General features: G+C 35.8%; 1 protein-coding gene across 1 annotated transcript in view; it reads right to left on the bottom strand.

Annotated features, from left to right (window-relative positions):
- Nucleotides 1–21337, bottom strand: part of LOC139144530 (low-density lipoprotein receptor-related protein 2-like) — a 150341-nt gene that overhangs the window by 84163 nt on the left and 44841 nt on the right. Inside the window, 22 exon segments of the mRNA XM_070715228.1 lie at nucleotides 150–293; nucleotides 1509–1693; nucleotides 2810–2935; nucleotides 3473–3650; nucleotides 4716–4944; nucleotides 5496–5680; nucleotides 6174–6379; nucleotides 7723–7848; nucleotides 8743–8868; nucleotides 9829–9957; nucleotides 11016–11132; nucleotides 12092–12223; nucleotides 12851–12970; nucleotides 13482–13601; nucleotides 14541–14657; nucleotides 16131–16244; nucleotides 16830–16980; nucleotides 17557–17678; nucleotides 18567–18701; nucleotides 19344–19440; nucleotides 19828–19984; nucleotides 20614–20809. Of these exon segments, the coding sequence (XP_070571329.1) occupies nucleotides 150–293; nucleotides 1509–1693; nucleotides 2810–2935; nucleotides 3473–3650; nucleotides 4716–4944; nucleotides 5496–5680; nucleotides 6174–6379; nucleotides 7723–7848; nucleotides 8743–8868; nucleotides 9829–9957; nucleotides 11016–11132; nucleotides 12092–12223; nucleotides 12851–12970; nucleotides 13482–13601; nucleotides 14541–14657; nucleotides 16131–16244; nucleotides 16830–16980; nucleotides 17557–17678; nucleotides 18567–18701; nucleotides 19344–19440; nucleotides 19828–19984; nucleotides 20614–20809 (3212 nt within the window).

Raw genomic sequence — 21337 nt, 5'->3', positions numbered from 1 at the left:
ATATTGTACTTTTCCTATACACATTCCTGAAAGATTAAATATTAAATTTGATACTTTTGGACAGAGAGACAACTCTCGAATTCATAATGTTCAAAGCGATATGGCTTTGAAATTTACAATGTTGTGGATTCATCAAACCATAACATTACCTCTATTGTTTGCTTGTTTGTATTACTCCAGTAAATGTTCCTTGATACCCAATCAATAGCAATGCCAACTGGGGCACCAGTGTAAGCTGACGGTACAAACTGGCCTCTGTCAGAGCCATTCTGGCGGGCTCTGTAGATTTCTCCCTAAAATAAAGAAAAGATTGACTTTATGTATTTGAGGCACTGACTGAACAGTACATGGCCAACATCATCCATTGGTTGTGAATCTTACATTTTGTATCCTACTCTATAATAAGATTTGGGGGATTGGCGAGGCTGTCCTCGCTCTCCTCTTATGGAGGAAGTGTCAGCGTCAGTGTGGGAGAGCCGTTGTAAAATAGATCTTTCAGTCTGACTCCATTTTTACATGCAGATCATTAATCATTCTGATTTTGATTTAGGAAAAATATTTTAAAAGCAACACAAAACTGATACACAGATATTGAACTTTGCTTTGTAACTTTGGATGTCCTTTCCATGTGACATCAGTCTAAAATTGACATTTAATAGCGCTGATCGCAAATGACGTCACTGTTCTTCTCATTAATATGCATAAGTAAACATTTCTCCGCATTTTCCGCATAAACGACGAAATTAAAACCTGCGAGTGTTAGAATGGATATTTAGCGTCACACTTATTCGTATGAATTGATGACTGAGACTACAAGCTGCAACAGCAGCCGCGCATGCAACAACAAAATTTGTCCGAATTTCAGCATATTTGTCCGAAAGTCGCGCGCGTGCAGCTATATTTAGTAACAAATCCGAAATCGCGATCAACGCTATTGTTCGCCATTATAATGAAAACAGTGCATTTTTTGAAACTGCCCTTCTGAGCACAGCATGCTTGGATAAATATACAGAATGCTAACTTAATAACAACCTGTCCGTTTCTGAATTAATATATCGAGACCAGTGAAGACAACATCTTCATATTGTGCACTTTGATCCTTCCACTGTTGTAATATGGGGCTTCATCAAAAGGTACGCTGAAGTCCATTCAAGGACAAGAGACTTCATAAACCCTTTGATTGCTGTAATTTTTCCTAGCAAAATTTTAGTGCAGTATTTAAGCAGTTTTTATGAAATTTTCTGTAATTCTTTTGATAATTTCGGACCAAAAGGACAGCAATTTTCACAAGCTACAGTTTTTAATCAAAATTTTGGGGAAAATCTGAAAAAAATTTTGAAGCTAAAAAACTTGTCTGTGTTACATTTTTTAAAGGTGACAAAAATTGGCTTTGGCACTCAAAGGGTTAAGGGTGACGTTAACTTCATAGGTATCTCTTTCTTCCATTTTCGACAGTCACAATGGCTTTGTTCCAATGTGAAAGGTAGTTAGATTGCTGTGCTACTCACTGTATCTGCACTACCCTGTTCATTCTGTACCCAGTAGATGTAGTTTTGTTCACTGTCAAAGTCTAGGTCATAGCCATCTTCTAGTTGTGTAATTGGTACCATGACATTGGTGTCTTGCTGGTCTGGATCTAGACTTACACCACTGATCTGATAATTTTGAATGTACAGCAGGAAAGGCTCCGAGACTGCTCAGCCAAGACAATATTAAATCATAACATAAGAAACAGCTATAATCATCATGGATTAACTTCATATTGAGTCAAATTAAAAGGACAAAAACCAACAATTGACTTTAATTTACATTTGTTTGATTACAAAAGGATGTGGCACCATTCTGAAACAAACATCGTCATCAACATCAGAAATGTGAAGGACCTGCTTTCACACTGCCTCCACCATTTAAACAATGTTACGAGACAATGTGCAGTTTTCAACAAAAATTATCTTCAGCCATATTCACATACTATACATATACTTGCATGGTTTCAGTTGATATCTCACATTTGACAACTTTGCAAAACATGAGATCTTTGACTGCCACAACTAAGACATAACAAATATTTATAAACTTTGTCTAGAAGTCAAGTCAATCAAATATAATTCTGCTTGTTGAAGATTAACGTGAGAAAGAAACAATTGGTTGAATACTAGCTGAAAGAAACTATAAAGGAGCAAAATATCAAATACTTGACTGCCAAATTTTGTTCAAAGATGAAATGAAAGATAGACTGTAACTGATGATTTCATACAAAATAAAAGCAGTTTAGTAAACCAGAAACAGAATTACCATCTGCTCATTGGAGGGGGCTAAAGTATGGCAGTATCTAGCCTCTGTACATCCACATTATTTGGCAACAGTAACTTTGCAGCCCTAACTGCTGCAGAATTCCATGACGGAACACAAGAGACAAACCAGTGTAAAAATTTCCAAAAAGTACTTCTGTTATTGTTAAACCAAAAATCAAGTTGGTAATATCTGTCTATCTATTCTATCTATCTATCTATCTAGAAAATTTGTATAGCGCCTAATATCCAAAGTTAAACAATGCTCAGTGGCACTTAGAGTTACTGTGAAAATGCTCTCTCGAAGATGTAAGCTTTTAAGCGTCTTTTGAAAATGTTGACATTAGGAGAGGTTTTTATGTCCAGGGGCGAAAGAGTTCCAAGGACAGGAGCTGCTACAGAGAAGGATGATTGGGATGATTTGCATCACTTCTACAATTTTTACCATGACTGCAGAATAAACACACACTTTCTGGATCATATTTTTGTAGGATAAGACTTGGAAAAATCAGACAAACCTTGCTGACAAGTGACTCCATCAGCATTGAGATTGTATCCCTGGCTACACATACATGCATAACCAGGTGAGTTTGGTGACAAGACACACAGGTGAGCGCATTGATTGTTTTCACATGGATTTGGAGCTGAAAGAGAAATAAGCAAAAAGTTCACAGTCAGTCGGAATTTATATGGCTTGCAAATGTTGTTGGAACACTATATATATACAATATTTCTCATAGATTATCCCCTTTTGAGTAACTTGTAAAAAATTGGAATGAAAATTAAATATGCTATGAGCATAATAATGAACACCATGAGGTGAAGCAAATATACTTTATCATAACTGATTTGTAACACAAATTGCACTATTAATCACAATGGTACAGAACAAACACTTGGGGAACAAAATCATCACTCAGGACACAGTAACAAGCACGTCTAACACATTCAAATTCATTTGTACCTAAAGGAACGATGGAATCCAAAAGTAGCTACCTTGTGTTATCCAAATCTGCTTAAAATATAATGCTTTTGAATATTGGCTACTTCGCTACATTCTGATTTCTTATGATAAATTTTCTTGTCCTGACCTTACTAGAAATTATGATCGAGTGATTGATTAATTGTTTATGAATACATAAGTTTGCATTGGTTAACAATTAATAGTTGTGCAGTCTAACCTGGAGGTTGTTGTACTGGATGATACACATGCATGTCCAGAGGAACTCCGAGACCAGAAACTACTGTTCTTCTGTCTTGCCCGGTAAATTTATTCACAGTTCGGACTTCTCTGGCTATTCTATCTGTCCAGTAGATATTGTCTTCAAATACAGTTAAAGCATGGAGGTGCTGGATAAACTGTTGAAGGATGATGTTAAAGTTACGAAAAATGAACCGACAGTGATGTTAAAATCAGAAAATCAAAAAGAACAAAGTCAAAAACACAGGGGATGACTGGGTTGTTTTCTTTTATTTTCTTTATGAAAAAAGGAAGGAAAAGCATAAATTCAGAAATTGTTGGAATTTCGCTTGGTACATGTATTTTATTACATAAGACTTGCCAATCCTACTGATTTTCTACACACAATTTACCTATCCTGCTGGAAAAGATACACTCTCTAAAAGTAACAAACATAACATCTAACTGGCTGACTAGGACAGTTACAGGAATGTGGTGTGAATTACCAGACATGAACCATAAATAAACTTATTGGTATAATCAGTACAGTATCAATGGATTGGCCTGGTGTTAATGTGTGCCTGTATTATGGAGTAGTCTTGGTTTGTTTCAGTTGCTAGAAGATAAAGTGGTACATGGTCTTCACAACGGCTTTGTTGAAAAGGATTTCTTTTAACAAAGATCCTTGCCGTGAGATCTCAGAGGGACAATATAGGCATGAAGAGGCAGTCTTGGCATCAGTATTCATTGTAAAGAAGACTGGAGTGCTTAGAAGTCTTGTGAGATGTCAATATTCTCAAGTTGGAATCAACAAAAGTCACCACTGTTTAGCATGAGTATTGTGTAGTTTGTTTCAAGTTACAAGCCTTCTTGTATAAAAATATCCCAGTGTGTGGTCAAAACCTGGTTTGTAATGACTTCTGGTGAATCCACATTGTTGTCAATATGAACCGTGCAAATTTGAAAAGCACACTGGGAGTTTATTTTCACTGTTTTGCCAGTGTAAGACGATTTCATGGATGTTAGCAATCTCTCAGATTTGCATGGCCAGCTGGGCAGATTTCTTTTAGGGGTACCTAGCTTTCCTTAAAGAAAGCAAATCAAATTAAAAAGCTTATGGTTGGTCTGTGGGTTGGTATTTTTTTTTAATGAAGTATATCCTACTTTCTGGTCAGCTCTGCATTGCAACTCCAGATAATACACAGAAAAAAACACAAAGCCAGCATGTTAGCAATTAGACTTACCATTGTACTGACCAACACTTGTTGTCTGTTACCACCATCATAGTCACAGAAATCAATAAAATCAAGAAGGCTATCACCAAAATATATCCTCTTGGTTGGCAGATCCAATGCAAGCCCATTCGGCCAATAGATTTTGTCACTAACAATAATTCTTCTGTCGCTGCCATCCATGCCAGCTCTCTCAATGCGAGGATAACGACCCCAGTCCGACCAAAACATCAACCGCTGACTATAGAAAAAAGAAACAAGCACTCTTTCAAGTTCAATGTTTCTGTATGAAGAAGTCTGTATCCATAGATAATATATTAAACATCATTATTATCATAGAAAGAATCAAACATCTACTTTTCAGGATAATTTGTTTATAAGACAAAGTCAATGTCTCTTATGTTATTGGATGTCACGAAATGTTGGATTAATCTCAATTTCAAGTATATCTGGTAGTTCAAAAGAGGCAATGCTGTACTCTTATTTGCATCCACGTGGATAGTTCAACATGACAATACATGGGTAAATTCACAGAGCTCTGTCAACAGGTAAGAGATATAATTATGTAATTTGAACAGGATAAATACTTTTGAAACAATGGTGACATACAGAAATTTAATCTGTTTATTCTGAACCAAACGCACTTTTTCTGCGTGTAACTTTTAGAACAGGTCTAAGCCTTCCATGTTCATGAAAGATGTATACATGGTTTTGAGTCCACTGTAAAATTCAATAGATAAGATCCACAACAGCATTATTCCACGTCCATGATAAAAGCTAATAAAAACTTACTCTTCCCTTGGATCCAATGCTAATCCTCTTGCATGAGTTACATTTTCAGATATTATAATGGCCCTCTGAGAGCCATCCAGTTTTGCCACTTCAATGATTTCCAAAGTATAGTCAATCCAATACAGATTGCGTCCAATCCAGTCTACGGCAAGGTTTTCAGTTACTTGCAGTCCAGTACTAAGGACCTGAAAAAACACAATAAGTTCAGCATTATGTATCGGGAAACTTCAAGATGCACTTTGCTCTGTACTGTGCTTGAACACTATAAAATACTGATGACAAGAAAATTTAATATGAAATCTTTGTTCATTTCCCATTGACTCTGATGAAGACTTTTTACACTGAACGCATTGGATACTGGGCCCAATATTCCTGATGATTAGACTCCCCAGGACTACGGTATGTTAATTTATAAAATTGGTCCTGGTTGGACCAATTTTCTTTACTGATGCTATTGTAGTGACCAGAAACATGCCATGAAAATAAACACAGTGGCAAACTTTCCAATATGACTGGGTCTTCCATTTGGCTAGAGACAGAAATCTTCTCATATTCATCTACTACCTTTATTTCGATTGCGGTAGAAATGGCACTCAACGGTGAAGGGAAAAGCAGTTTTCAGGAAAAGGATGTCTGAACTTTCAGGAGACAAAACTATATAGTCTTGCAAACACTTACTTCTTGTATATCTGTGCCATTAACAAAACTCTTGTAAATTTTGCCAGTATCCACATCACTCCAGTAGATTCTTTGTTCGGTCACATCAAAGGCAGTTCCAAGGATATTGGCATAGCCACTGATCACCACCCTGGTTGTTCCAGTCTGGATTTCATAATTGATAAGATTGTGATTGTTGGCAATCACCAAATATGCCTGGGATTTATCTAAAATACAACATGGAGAAAACATACTGGTATATATATATATAGGCCTGGAACAAGATTCATTCATTCAAACAAACAAACAAATACAGAAAGACATACACATACATTAACTCACAATATGGTAATTTTTTGTTACTAATTTTTCTCACTGTGGATTCAATCAAAGAGAATTTCACACTGAATAAAACAGTCACTATTGTGTTAATATCAATTACTAGTGAACCCTGCTTCAGGCATACAATTATCATTTTATTGTGATAAACACTTACATCATGACAGACAAATGGTGCTGTTTTGTTTCATTTTTATTTCAGAGTTTTTATCAATCTGTGGCAGTATGGTTAGACGTCATTAAAATTTCCCGGCAACAATTTTTCATTTTACACAAACTGATAACGTTATTAGACAACTTGCCAGTGTATCATACCAGTGATACAAACATATCTTGAAAGCATTTTAAAACTGATTGGGGTTTTATCACAGACACAGACACAGTCTGCTTTCAAATGAATGTATTTTTGTTTTGCTTAAAACAGATATAAGAGCCTATAAAGATATGCACAAATACAGCCAGGCCATCTTCAATTAGAACACATCACTCATATTCAAGCAATAAATGAGGTATGTAAGGGTACTGGAACCTGATGAGTATAGAGCAAAAGTAGAGTCTACGTTCAAAAAAAAGATTGTTGTTTTATTGAGTTTGGTGGTCGAATGTTGAGTATTAGCAAAATGGTTTTAACTTTGTCATGATACAGTTTACATTCGAGTTTGTACTCTTGAAGCACCGGAAGGCCTGGCTGTACTTTTCCCTGTATGTTACTTACATACTTTGAAGGGACATGCCCGTAAGTGGACCCCATACTCATCAGTTTCCAGTATCCTTGTATACCTCAATAAACCATCCCTAGTTCACAACATACTTGCATGAGCAATAACAAGTGCACATACGGAGTGAACTGCATGGTCAAAACTGAGTGGTTCATGTTGTTGAGGTGTTTTATCACTATAATATTATAACTATTTACTGGTACAGTACATTGGAATTCTGGAGTGAAACTTTAAAAAGAAAATAATGCGTTTTTCAGCTATGCTATATTGTGAATATAGCACTGTTATTTTCAAGTCTCAGTCAATCATATTGCTTTGTTTTTGACATCTGGCATACTCTATTTATACTATAGCAATACTGCACAAAACTGTATCAAGCATTTCTAGGCAGACTGTTACATGCTGTATTACATAGAAGTCATTTTGAGGGTACCAATGCCATGATGAAAGTATCAGAAGCAAATATTCATTACAATCATCATCATTTCCAGCCTAGGATGTACTTAACTTACCTATAACGCTGCATGTACGTCCATCTGGTAGAAGCTGGTAACCATCCACACACTGGCAGATGAAGGAGTGTTTTTGATTGGTACAAATCTGACTGCAAGCACCTGGTGGCGTGCATTCATCAATATCTGCAAAACGGAATGATTTGGTTTTAATATTCCATATTAAAATGGTACTGACACTATAAACACTTGATACTTTTCTGTTCTGCTGACGGTTTGCAATTTACAGTTAGTTTGTTATGTCACTTGATTTCATGTCTACATAAAATATACCATAAAATGAACAGTGGGTAAACATAGCATGTGGAACTGTTAAGCACCTAGTTGGAAAGTCACACTTCGCCCTGAGAAGGCGCTATACTAGAAAGGGACACTTTACCCCACGAGGGCGCTATTATTAAACGTAAACTCATAGCAAATCTACTGAACTGCGAATAGCACAAAGGGAAACTCATAGCTTGTGGCATTGCTAAGCATCTAGTTGGAGAGTGACACTTTAACGACGGAGGGCATTGCATTATCAAGTCACACTTTACCCCACGAGGGCGCTATTATTGGTCGTCATCCTTCAGTAAACTACCGTGGTAACCCCACAGTATTAAAGAATGTTCACAGCATAGCCAGCATGTGAAAGCAAACGTAAACTGTCAGGCTTGAATACCTCCGTCTTAATGCACAGAGAAATATATACTGAGCCTTTTAGGAACACTTTCAGTGAGTTATGCAACCTTAAAATGTCATGAAAATAAAAATGAAAAATATTGCTATGCCAACATAGCCTTGTTGAAGGAAATGACAAAATTATCGCTATTATCCTAACTGCACTGAAAAACATGCAACTTCAACAAAAAATCTGAACAAGAAAAACATCCATGATTTTATAGATAGGACAGGTTTAATTTCCTCAAAACTTTACAAGCATATGCTTGTAAGTGTAACTAAATGATCTGGGAATAGTTTGAAAAAATTAATTTTTTCCCTTGAAAATTGTTTCAGAGGTAGAGAAGAATATCTACTTACCAATGCACATTTTTGGGTTATCCTTCAAAAGTTCCATCCCCTCCTGACAGATACACTCTACACCAAACGGTGTCTGCATACAGTCATGTGAACAACCACCGTTATCAACTTCACATCTATCATTGTCTGAAAGAAAAACATCAGTAGATATGAACAAAGTCAACAAAACAAATACTATGTGCCTGCTTCAACCTCAATGAGTCATGTGACATCATGACTTACTCTAACACTGTACCAATAGCTAAGTGTCGAAAGGTTCTTGTGTAATTTATACAACATCCATTCTATAAAATCATGATTTCTCTGATATTTGCGACATCAAATCCACTGGCACTAATTTCAAAGTTAATTCTGAAAATAGTCATCTTAAAATTTACAGAACATGCTACCTCTGATATGTAGGCATTGTAATTACAGCATCAAGAGGATTGACTGAAGATTGACATTTGGAATGTGTTAGTTACTATAAGTAGAGTTATCGCAGTGGTCTAAATAGCAGGTCAAAGAAACAAAATAACATGAATATTGGAAAGACATGAACTCTGGCAAAGAATAAACATTTTGAATAATCTGTGAGTTTCTCAATACCTGTTGATCATCTCATCGTTGAGCATGATCACCATTGTCCCTTTTGGCAATCATACATGTATTGTATGAAACGTTACAATCTTACAAATGAATCCAGTGCAATATAGACACAAAACATACAAATGTGTTTCCAAACAATCCACAATGCTTAATGTTATTTCTCTAGAGGCCTTACACTTCACAATCACTTTGTTGCATTTGATTTGAAAAACAGATGATTTTTCATGAATTTGCCAGCCACCCTATCTTCTGTAAATTGCATTTGATTTGAAAAATCATCTCTCGATGCTCATCAATAGCCTGAATACAGAGATTTATTTTGAAATACCGTAACATCTACTGTAATTTATAGGTTGAACTTGAACTTGCAATATGTTAGAGATGTGATGAACTAGCAACAGATATTCAGTAAAATTCAACTCAGTCAACCCAGGATTTAATATAAAACGCTTTTTTAAAGCTTGACAAAGACAATATGCACAACTAATGTTTACTTACTGCACAATGGACTTTCATCTCGTCCCTGCGGGCAGTCACTTTGTCCATTGCAGACCATGACATCTTGAATACATATTGTTGTTTCCGGACAATTCCACTGACCTCTGGGGCATTGAAATGGAGGTGTTGCTGTGAAGTAAACAGGTTAAGACAAAAAAGTTAGAACAGTACACACATACTTGAGGATTAGATTACACAATACATAAACACAGTGTTGGAGGGACTGTACTCTGAATGCTATCGTTCAATATCAGATGATGCAGTATGTACTCTCAGCCATATTGACATTACCACTGACGATAGATGAAACATCTCTGTGACATACAATTATATAAACTACATAGACAACTATAAGCAGATCAAAAGATACTTCTAGAAATTCTTAAATTGACTCTAATCTGAATTGATGATGATATTTTGATGAAGGTACTGGTGATAACCAAAGTCAGCAAATGTTGCCTTTAAGCAAATGGGGCAAATTTGATGCAACAATGCCACAAACTCAGTGAGAGACTGTTCCAATGAAATCTGCTGTTATTGCTTGACAAAGCAACAATACACACAGACTCAACAATGTACATATTAGGATCAGCTTTCTAGTTTTTTAGGTGAGGACATTGACATGTTGGCACAGTTGCTATAAATTTGTCTTTACCAAAGTTTAAATCACAGACCAATACATCCATCAAGTGACGATGATTGGTCACTATATGGTTTCATCAATTTTCTAAGTTTGATTTGGCACAGAGAGGGCAATAAATGTACCGTAAGATAACGTGGCTAAAAGTAGAAAGTTTTGAACCTTCCCACAAAACTTTCCTCAATACAACATCCAACTGTTCTCTGTACATTATCAGAGATAAAATCAAGGGTCACCGTGCAGAGTTTTACGGAAACAAATTGAAAAATTTAGCAACGTTTGAGATTCCATATGACAGTTATACCTTGTGTTAGCTCTAATCTATGGGGCAGAATTACAATTTTTTTATTTCCACAAATAACGAACACAAAAACTTCATTAACTCAACAGGTTTTTAAATGTGTCCATAAAAGCATCAGGCCAAAGTATTGTAATGAATGGGATATCTAAAAAACTATTCTCAATGCACATTTTACTGTATGGCTTGACACAATGAATCAAATTAAATAACAGGTCAGTAAATGAAGTGTATTAAAGCCATACTTACGACAATTCATCTCATCTGAGTTGTCACTGCAATCATTATCACCATCACAAATCCAATAATTTGGGATGCACTTCTTGTTATCACACTGGAAGTACGTTGGCTGACATGTCACTGGTACTGTTAGCAAAAAAATACAGAAAAAGTCTTCCTCAAGTCAGATGTCATTAGAATGGCTTCATATAGTGAACAGTGAACAGCTTAATCTACTAACAGTCCCTGGAGGGAATGTAGTCTACCAGATCAGTTGACTGCCAGGCACAAATCAATACAGTTGGATCCTAATTGGTCTATACATGTACCGATCTGCACTCAATATTTGAATTTCATATCTCATTATTGTACTTATTAAGAGCTGTATGTCTGTTAGGTATCTTGCAAAAGAAAACTGGATAGAGCAAGATAATGGAGTGTCAATCACACTTCGCAAAGTTCCTGGAAGATATTGCATAAAGCTTTCATACAATATTTGAAGACATCATCACTGGTTACAAATTTCACTAACTAATTTGAACAAGTCGTCATGAGTGGGACATTTCTCACTGAGAATTTATCCTCAACAAGTAAATTATCAGCAGCTCCAGTATAAACCTGTTCATCCCCATCTTCCAGTAAACAGGTCCACAATCACCATTGATAACAATGGGTTTGGGCCAAAGTACAATGATGAAAGGGTTAACTAGGTAAAGTCTTACAGAATTTGAAAAGATAATTGAGGTTCATTAAAATGATAGCACATCTTTAATGAATGCAATCACTGTTGATGGATAGACTGACCACCAGACTCTACGCTGCTGTGTCTGGCAATTTTATCTTTCTAGCTAGTGAAGAATTCTACAAATGATCACGCTGTGTCACTAGGCACAAACAACATTAACTGTACTTTATTTCAAAATCAATGTTGATATGAATGCCCAAGACAGCTACACCATATAAAACATTCCAGAAATGATTTGATTAACTAAAATTGAATCTGTAGACACTTACAGCAAATGAAATACTGTACGATTGCATGGAATCAATTATATTGTGTTTGACATGCACATACAGTAGTGCTAAAGCTACATGACTCAACTCACCACATCCATCGTGTTCATCACTGCCGTCATCACAACTAATGTGTCCATCACATTCCCATGATGCTGGAATACAGGTTCCACTTGTCCGACATTGAAACTCATCGTTAAAACACTGGCCTGGACTTCTAGTCCCTGATGGTGATGAACACAAATCAATTAACACTCGTAAAGCCTCTGAGTATTAACAGCCTACTGGACAAGAATTCTGGGCCCCTTCTTAACAATTTTATGAATCAGCATAATTCTAGGGGGTTTGAGATTCTGCTTTAAGCTTTGGAATTGTTTTCATAATGGTGATGGGTCCTAGTCTTATTCAGGTTCACCATGTGCTGTTTGATACTCTACAATCATTGAATCTACCTTTGTTTGCCAATTCTTTGATCTGAATTTCATAGCTAGGAATAAGCTAAAGTTACTACCTACAACTTTAAATTCACATCTACAAGAAAGTAGCTACACAATAAATTGATGAAGTTTTCCAAATACTTCAATTTAAGTATTCCAAATAAGTAATTATATAATGATACAATTTCTGTAGGTGACATGTTCCGCCTACTGCAATACCTGAGAAAAAGAGCAGCAGAACACATTCGTAACGATGCAACAAAATCAAAGTTTTCATACTTCCTGCCACATATTGTTCAAATTTAAAGACAGAAGACAGCGGAATTAAAATTTGACCAAAATATGTGTAGTTACAGCAATTTTTCTAACTTTTTGAAGTAAACCCTACCATTATAAAGAATGCAAAGATCTTACCGCAGTCATCTTCATCAGTGCGATCTGTACAGTCATACGCACCATCACATCGCCAATCTAGTCGAATACATTCTTTTGGTTCTGTGCATGAAAATGTATCATTGCCACAGACAACAGGAGCTGTAAAGAAAGTGAAATAGTCAATAAATAGTGTTGACCAAAGATAAGATTGCTTAGAGACACAGAAGACGTATAAAAGTTTACATGCATAGAACTTCAAATAGAATGATCTTAGATGTTATGATCTTAGATGTTATTACTGGTAATCAGTGATGGGGCACTGTTTGTAACAAAGGCACTGCTGCAATTTTTAATAAATTATCTTTACTTCAATTCTTTGATTGTTAATGTTAGTAAACCTCTTGACGTAAATGGTTAAGTGATACATTTATTGAGGTCATCTGTGAACACAGCGTCATGGGCCTTATGCACATTGCCATCTTGAAGCATTGACCAATTATACGATTGGCTTCTCAAAGGCCATTTTCTTCTTTGTGATAGTGCCAATCATTTAATGATGATGACCTGCAAAGAGTTGTTTTGAGGGAGAGTCCAAGCCAGAAGTAACACCATTTTGCAACTAGCAAAGCTGGTGGAATCTGATGCTTAGATGTGTAGCAAATATACTTACGACATCCATTTTCATCACTGCCATCCGGACAGTTGTTCTGTCCATCACAGACCCAGTAGACAGGAATGCATCTCAGGACAGTCTCACATGAGAAGTACAAAGGTGAGCATGTATGGTCCTCTGTTATGAAAGGAAAAATAATCTTGATTTTGTTGGCAGAGTTCATCAACAAAGACAACCTTCATATAAGTTGCTTTATATCAAAGTGCAATCTCTTCAACTCTGACCCCTTAAAACAATGACATACTGGTATGACATCACCCAAGATTTTACCCAAACAGTTCTTGATATTTTGAAACCAATGACAAAATGGTACGATATCATCACAGGGTTTAACCTCATCAGTGTTTGATAGATCAAAAGCTATCTAGTATTATCTTCATGTAAAGAAAACTTTTGTAAGGGTCGTAGGCTGTGAAAAATTTCATAGCATTCTATTCTATGGGAGCATAAATTCTTATTTTGTGATAATTCAGGGACATTTTAGAACTAACAACTTCATGCTTTTCACACATTTTAAGATTTTGACAGAGAGCATTTTAACACAAATGAAAAAAACTTTGTCCTAGTAGCGATGAGTCCGTTTTACCTAGGCAGTATTTCAACTTTACAGTCAATAAATATGCCTGCATGATACAGCATATATCGTAATAGCCATTTGAACATGATAGCTAAGGCCAAGGAAACAAATTTAGTCAAAAATAATCAAATAGAGATTTTCCATCCATGTACGTTTTTCTAGCTTTTAAGTAACTATAAGACATTTGTCTACTTTCGATACTCCTGGCAATGTACCCTCCAACTTTGAAGAGTTCTGAAGTCAATTCAGGGAATTTCTTGTCACACCTTTGTCACATTTCCATCTCTTAGGGACACTCATTCCACTGCTATACTGAGTCAACCCAATACAAACATATGTAAAACAGAGAATTTTCTGGAGCCAGAGTTGGTGCAGTGAGTCAGTAGAGGGAAGTTTGACACAGTAGTGTCAGAACTAGTTGGATCAGGAGTACAAGGTTCAGTAATTGAGTGGTCAATGAAATTAAAAACATGACTTACCACAGTCTCTCTCATCTGATCCATCTCCACAATCATTGTCTGTGTCACACTTCCATCTTTCAGGGATACATTTTCCACTGTCACACTGGAATTCCGATGCATCACAACTTGACTCACCTATCAAAAACAAATTTATAACAACTTATAAAACTTCTCATTATTACAATAATTGATAAAGAAAGTATCAAGCACTGATGGAAAGGGCAAAATCAGAATTTTCTGTCAATTCATCAAGTCAAATAGACACCTAGGAATGATTGTTCAGTAACATTCACTACAGATTTGTGTTTCATTATCTAATAAAAAAGCTGTATCTGCCCTTCAACTTGCTGTTGAACCAGGAAAGAAGTTCACAACTTTGCTGTCTTTGTGTCTGGTATGTTAAAGCGCCTCTTTCAAAAGCCAACCATTTGATATGCTAAATATAACTACACACAAAGCACTTTAAGGAACTGACCTGTTTCTTCAGCCTAGGGGTGGATCAGTGGGGTCACCCTGTTTTTGATTTTGGTGATGGAAGGAGGGGTGTCACCATGTTTAAGAAATTCTAAATGGGAGGGGCAGGGTGTAAGTGAATGTAAGATATCAGTCTATAATCACGTTAAATGCATTGTATCAGAAACAAATTACAGTTTTCTGTATGCCCTCAGAGCACCTAAATTTAATATATTATTCAAAGATATATGTCAGATATATCTGATGTTTGCAAATTGAAAAGACTGTTTTGTAAAGCATACTCATTATTATGAAATCTGCAGTTCATATACAAAGCATGATAAAAACATGATCCTTTACTTTTCAATGAGAACTCAGTACAAGAAAGAAACATGCACTAATATTTCACAATACACTGATACAGTAACATATTTTAGAAAAAGAAAAATGACAAGATATGTTTCTTCTCATTGATGAACCTGAAAGGGAAAGTGCTTCTGCTACAATGTTTTTTCCACGAGGGGGTCAGCTATCTTTTGATATCTGTAACAATTCCATTGGTCACCCCCGTCTCCCAGGCTGAAGAAACTGACCAGTCCAAAAATGAGAAATTTTGAGATTAAGAGAAAAATTTCAAAATTTTACATAATATACCTTTATGCAAATTTGAACAAACATAGGTCATGGCACTCCTAGGAAAAGAAGCATTGAATATTTTGCTGGGAGATCTAGCACTTATCAGTTTGAATTTGTTTTATCATCTTCATGTTGATGAATTTATATCTAAAATTCAAGACTGTAACATATTGAGTATACTGTATCATTTTGTAAAGTTTCTTTTGAAGTGTTTTGCTACTGTATACAATAACTGGCTATAACTGGATATCCAGTTGTTCAATTCTTCAGTGAGTTACACTCCTGCATTCTATCTCCAAATGTTATTTTCATCTGTAATTTTCCCAACACATAAGTGCTCAGAGCAATCACTCATGCGAATGATCTCATGGACTTGCTCTGACATATAAAAAATCTCACCATAAATTCTGGGGCATTATAAATAACTTTGTTTGGCATGTACTGCTGGATGTATTGTAATAATGTATCATTGTATCATGTGTATCAGCTGAAAGCATATAGAATAAGATACCATCTTACCACAATCCTGTTCGTCTGAGTTGTCCCCACAGTCGTCGTCACCATCGCATCGCCATGACATCTGAACACACTTATTGTTTGCACAAGTAAATGCGTATGGTGAACAGCTATGTTCTGTAGGGAGAAAAACACAGCAGTCAGGTACATGGTGAATCCAGTACAACAAATTATTACACTTCATATATAAGTGAAGAAATGACGTAAAGCTACAAAATAATCATGTAAGCTGTCAGAAAACGAGTAGTTTCAAAGATGAAGATATTTGACCAAAAGTTACAACTTTGGCCAGGAAAATTGATAGACATACACAAATTTCACAGTAATTTCATCAATTTGTAAGAAATCACCCATCAGTGCCAACTGATCAAATTTGAAGGCTATCGGAAATTTACTTTGGAGAAAAAACTGCCCTTCCAAATTTGGGAGTGTTTGCTTGAAAATATACAGAATCTGATGCAAATTTCACCATTCTTTGACTAAAATATGAGCACCTGGTCAATAAGCACAAACACCCCCAAGATTAGTTGGCTAGAAAGACATAAATGTTTAGATCTTAAAAGAAATAACAATCCAAAGTTTTGCATCAACACCTATTATAATCAGTTCAATTGTGTCTAATAGCTTGAACTGTTTTCTTTAATGTTTAGGATTGGAAAAGATCAACAAAGGTTGTAAAATGGATTAGTGAATTTTACTGACCAGTGCCGCAGTTATCTTCATCACTGTTGTCAAGGCAATCATTTTCTCCATCACACTGCCAGCTTGTGAAAATACATCTCCCATTCTGACATTCAAATTGGAAGTCTTGACAACCAGATACAGGAACCTCATCTGGATTGTCTATGCAATTCTGAAAATGATGAAAACATATGCACAAGATAATGCAATTTGAATTTTGTGCTTTCATTAAAGGTGTTTTAGTTGTGAGTAGAATTCTGTATGAATCATGTGCCAGCTACATAAACAAGGGGAATGAGTTTAAAAGTGTTACAGAGAAGGTCTACAGTTACAGTGAGTCTCTGATTTATTTGGGAGTCACAGCAGTTTGTCTTGTCTACTTCACAACAATACTGTATTCAATTGGTATTAGAAATTATGTCTCCTTTGTAAGTTCTAAAACACTTAGCAACTCAGTTTTAACTATTGCTCAAACTTTCTTCAAGGAACTCTAAACAATTATCTTTCATAGGGTGTCAATGTACAAATTTCAGCATTAGAGAAATACATTACTAAAACTTTACTGGTATTTGAAATCAAAGGTGGCAATAATTCCTAATGTTAACTCTACAAGGAAATGTTAAATTTTCAGAGAATGTGAGACTTCATTTACTTCATGCATGGTGTTGTACTTATTTATTTATATATTTATTTACTTATTTATTTATTTCCAAATATCTGACAAGACAAATGAAGACATTTTCATTACCCTTTGATTTCTGGTGTCAATCTTCATACCATAGGGACAGCCACAATGTCTTCCTCCAGGAACAGCAAAACAAAAATGGCTGCATTCTCCATTTCGCCCGTTCCTAGAACAGTCGTTTGTTCCTTAGAGACAACAATAATCAATATTTAAATAACACAACCTGACAAGAGTACTACATTTATTGCAAGAAACTGACACAGCATTACAGTCACTATCAATCTTCCCTTCATAATCTGCCTGCTCCATTTTCTGTCATGCCTTCTTTGGAAGTTTTGAACGATGTACGCTGATGTTTAATGAGACAAAATTTGGTCACACGTCATTAAAATTGGTTCAAAGCCAAGAGCATCAACATTGATCAGATTCCCTTCTGAAAACAATCTCAAGTTCAACCTTTGAAGTTCCACATTACGGATAATGCACAACTACACAAATGACACACTTTAAGGTAGAACGTGCTTCGGGGGCAGATATTTGGACTCTCAAATTTCTACAATTCTTTTCTGATCTACCACTTGTGGGGACTCATTTTAAAGCTCTTGGAGAAAGAAAAATTTTCACCATTGTACTTTTTTGAAAATCGTAAATTTTATTTTTACTCCATGGAGTTAACAAAGGAATTGCGGCCATTTTGAATTTCAAATATCACAAAATGTCACTAGTTCCAAACTTTGCACGGTGACTCCTGCTTTTTATTGTTGATTTGGTAAAAGAATGGCTGAAAGTTTCATTTAGGAAAGTTTGAGCAAAAGTTTATAATAAGTCTTTCACTTTCGAAGTGCATACTACCTTAAGTTTATCAACAGAGTATTAGTTTCTACACAAACTTTACAAAACATGAAGGATATTTTTAATCAAAGTAATTTGAGAATACACCATTCAAAGGTTGATATGGTTGTTGGTGATTGGAATTTGGTTTAATTAAAGCCAAATCTGTCCTCGAAAATCTACAAATTCACTTTTCTTATCTACAGTAACTTTTATTTTATGTGCAGAATGTGCAGACATACCCGTTTGACTGTCCACATCATACACTCTGATCTCCATGGGATTATTGATATTTTCTCTGATAACACTTTCCATGCTGCCATCTTTCTTGACTCGCCTGATGTTGGCCAGCATAATGTCCACAAAATACAGGAAATCTGCAGAAAGGTTGAACATGTTGACACATTTTACATAATGAAAATCTCAATCGATATATGCAATCACTCTTACAGGAGAGCATTATAGTGGAGCTAAATCTCTTCATTTATACAGATACTGTCTTGAAAAAATTTCTTAAACCCAGTTGATGCAACTAGGAAGTATGTTTTTGCAACACCAGAGGTGATTCATGACAAATTACAATTGGTGTTGAAAAATGTACTGCAATAGTCTTGCATGAGTAATGACCATAAATGAAATGTCTTACCATTGGTGAAAGCAATAAAATGTCATTTATCATTCCATGTACCGCTGATTTGTATCAAGAGCTTTTGTTTAATGGAGCAACTGGTTTTACTGGTAATGAACAATTCATAACATCAGCTGAAATACCTTACCGTGGGACTTAATCCATACAATGAAGGTACATGTACAATAAGACTTAATCATTCACCTGTCTCATGCTTGTTTGTTAGTCTGCACAAAGTGTATGTACAAGAACTTGGTAAATTGTCATGAATGAGACTTGAAAAGAACACATTTGTTTTTGAGGCGATATCAATATGAAATCCAATCAGGCACATCCAGAGAAGTACTGTGGACTGACCACATTCAAAGAGTGCATCAAGAGTTATCCTTACCTCCAAAGAATGCCATACCATAGGGCTGTCTTAAATTTCTGATGTTCAAATTTTGCCTGTCACTGCCATCAAAGAGACTTGACTCAATTCTGTCAAGCTATGGTAAATCAAAGAATGAAGGTTTTGTTAGCTTCATCAGACTGCATATTATAATTTCCATCATATTTTATCACTCATGACAAAGTTTTTGTACAGAACATGTTTTATCCTTCAGAAAATCCCCTTAGAGAAATCTCTTTTTATTTTGTTATGTGTTGTCGAATGGAATGTTCAATCAAATCTTCCAAACTCTGTCATCAATTAACCTTCCATCACATCTTTCTTTATCCTTAAAGGGAAGTTCGACAGAAGCCAAACAGGAGGAAACTGGCACATTAACGTCATTCAATCAATCCATCAATCAATCTCTCTATCTCTCTCCCTCCCTCTCTCCCTCCCTCTCTCTCTCTCTCTCTCTCTCTCTCTCTCTCTCAACAGTACATACCAGTGAGTCAGTCCAATACAGCCTATTTTCTTCATAATCAATACACAGACCATAAGGGTAGCCTAACTCTGTTGAAACAATGGCTGTTTTATTAGAGCCATCTCCAAATGTTCTAAAAATGGAAGCTGGTATCTGCCACTCACTGACAAATAAATACCTGTGAAAATACAAGTTTGAAATTTGTATATGTGAGTATCTTGTTATGTGCAAGTTTGAAACACAGTTCATTATGCCAGTAGCTTGATGACAAAACTATTAAAAGTACATGTAATTAAGCCTGGAAGATCAGTAATTTGATAAAGGTTGATGAAGGGAACAATGGCCAATCTGAACAACACTGGACCAAATCTTCATTACCAAAATGAATGGGTTTATCAGGGTACCCCTCCAGTAGCTTTTTGAAGCAACTCAAAATTGAAAAATTGTAAAACAGCTTCTGAAAGTTTTGATCAATTATGAGTGTTGCAGCATCAGTTGAATTTTCAATGATCTCATTAGGGAAAAACTGCATTAACTTGCAAGGTACCTGAAACCCGAGTCCTTGCCTGACCAACTCGGGTGACAAACAGAAGACTTTTATCCCTCAAGGTGTGAATGTTCCATTGTAATGCTTATCTAATCCAGCTGGTGGCATTGTAGTGCCATTGTAGGATTGGCAGGTCTGTGAAATTGATCCTCATAGGGAAGTAGGGTATTCCTAAGTTAATGGAGCTTTCCCGTAATGTTACCTGATGTCAAATTGATATTAATTCCACTGAACATCTAAGATAAATAATCAGGACTCACCCAGAGAGGGGATTTACCACCACAGCTCGAGGTTGTCTCAAATTCTTGTGGAGTGCTCGTGATACTGAAGAGTCTGACAGCTTGACTGTTGTCAGGGTAGCAACTCCAGAATCAACGTAATACAAATTTTTGCCCAACCAATCAACAGATAAGCTGTCCACACTGATCAAATTCTTCACTACAAAATGTTCAAAACCTGTAATTTGTAAAGATAAGTCCAGCATTTTTGTCATCATATTGTACATTGTTACATATCTGCTGAAGAAAACAACTGAATTTGTATGATTTTGCAAAAAGCACTGTCAATCTACAACTTTGACCAAAACAGCCTGAGACTGTTGAGTTTGTAAGGAAGTCTCTGTGGATTCATATTGGGATAGTGTCAAACAACTTACTGGACAACTGCAAGCATTTTTCTCATCCACTGTATGGAGTGTCAATGGAACACAGATATGCAATTCCTAATTATACACATGATATTTTCAAGAAAAGTTGTAAAGAAATTTGTTGTGACACAGCCTATTTGATACTTTAGTCATGACTGTAAGATTCATAATAACCTCTGCATGAAAATCATCTTATGCGTGAGATGTGACATATCAGCATTAATTTATGCAAATAAAATCTATGTTTATATCATACATGTGTATTGATGGTGCAAATGCAGCGATCTGATTGGTCGAGACGTGAAAAGAACCATGCTATATTTGCAATATAGCACAGT

This window comes from Ptychodera flava, chromosome 11 (assembly GCF_041260155.1).
Source record: "Ptychodera flava strain L36383 chromosome 11, AS_Pfla_20210202, whole genome shotgun sequence".
Classification (NCBI taxonomy): Eukaryota; Metazoa; Hemichordata; class Enteropneusta; family Ptychoderidae; genus Ptychodera; species Ptychodera flava.
This window is presented reverse-complemented; position numbering and strand designations above follow the sequence as displayed.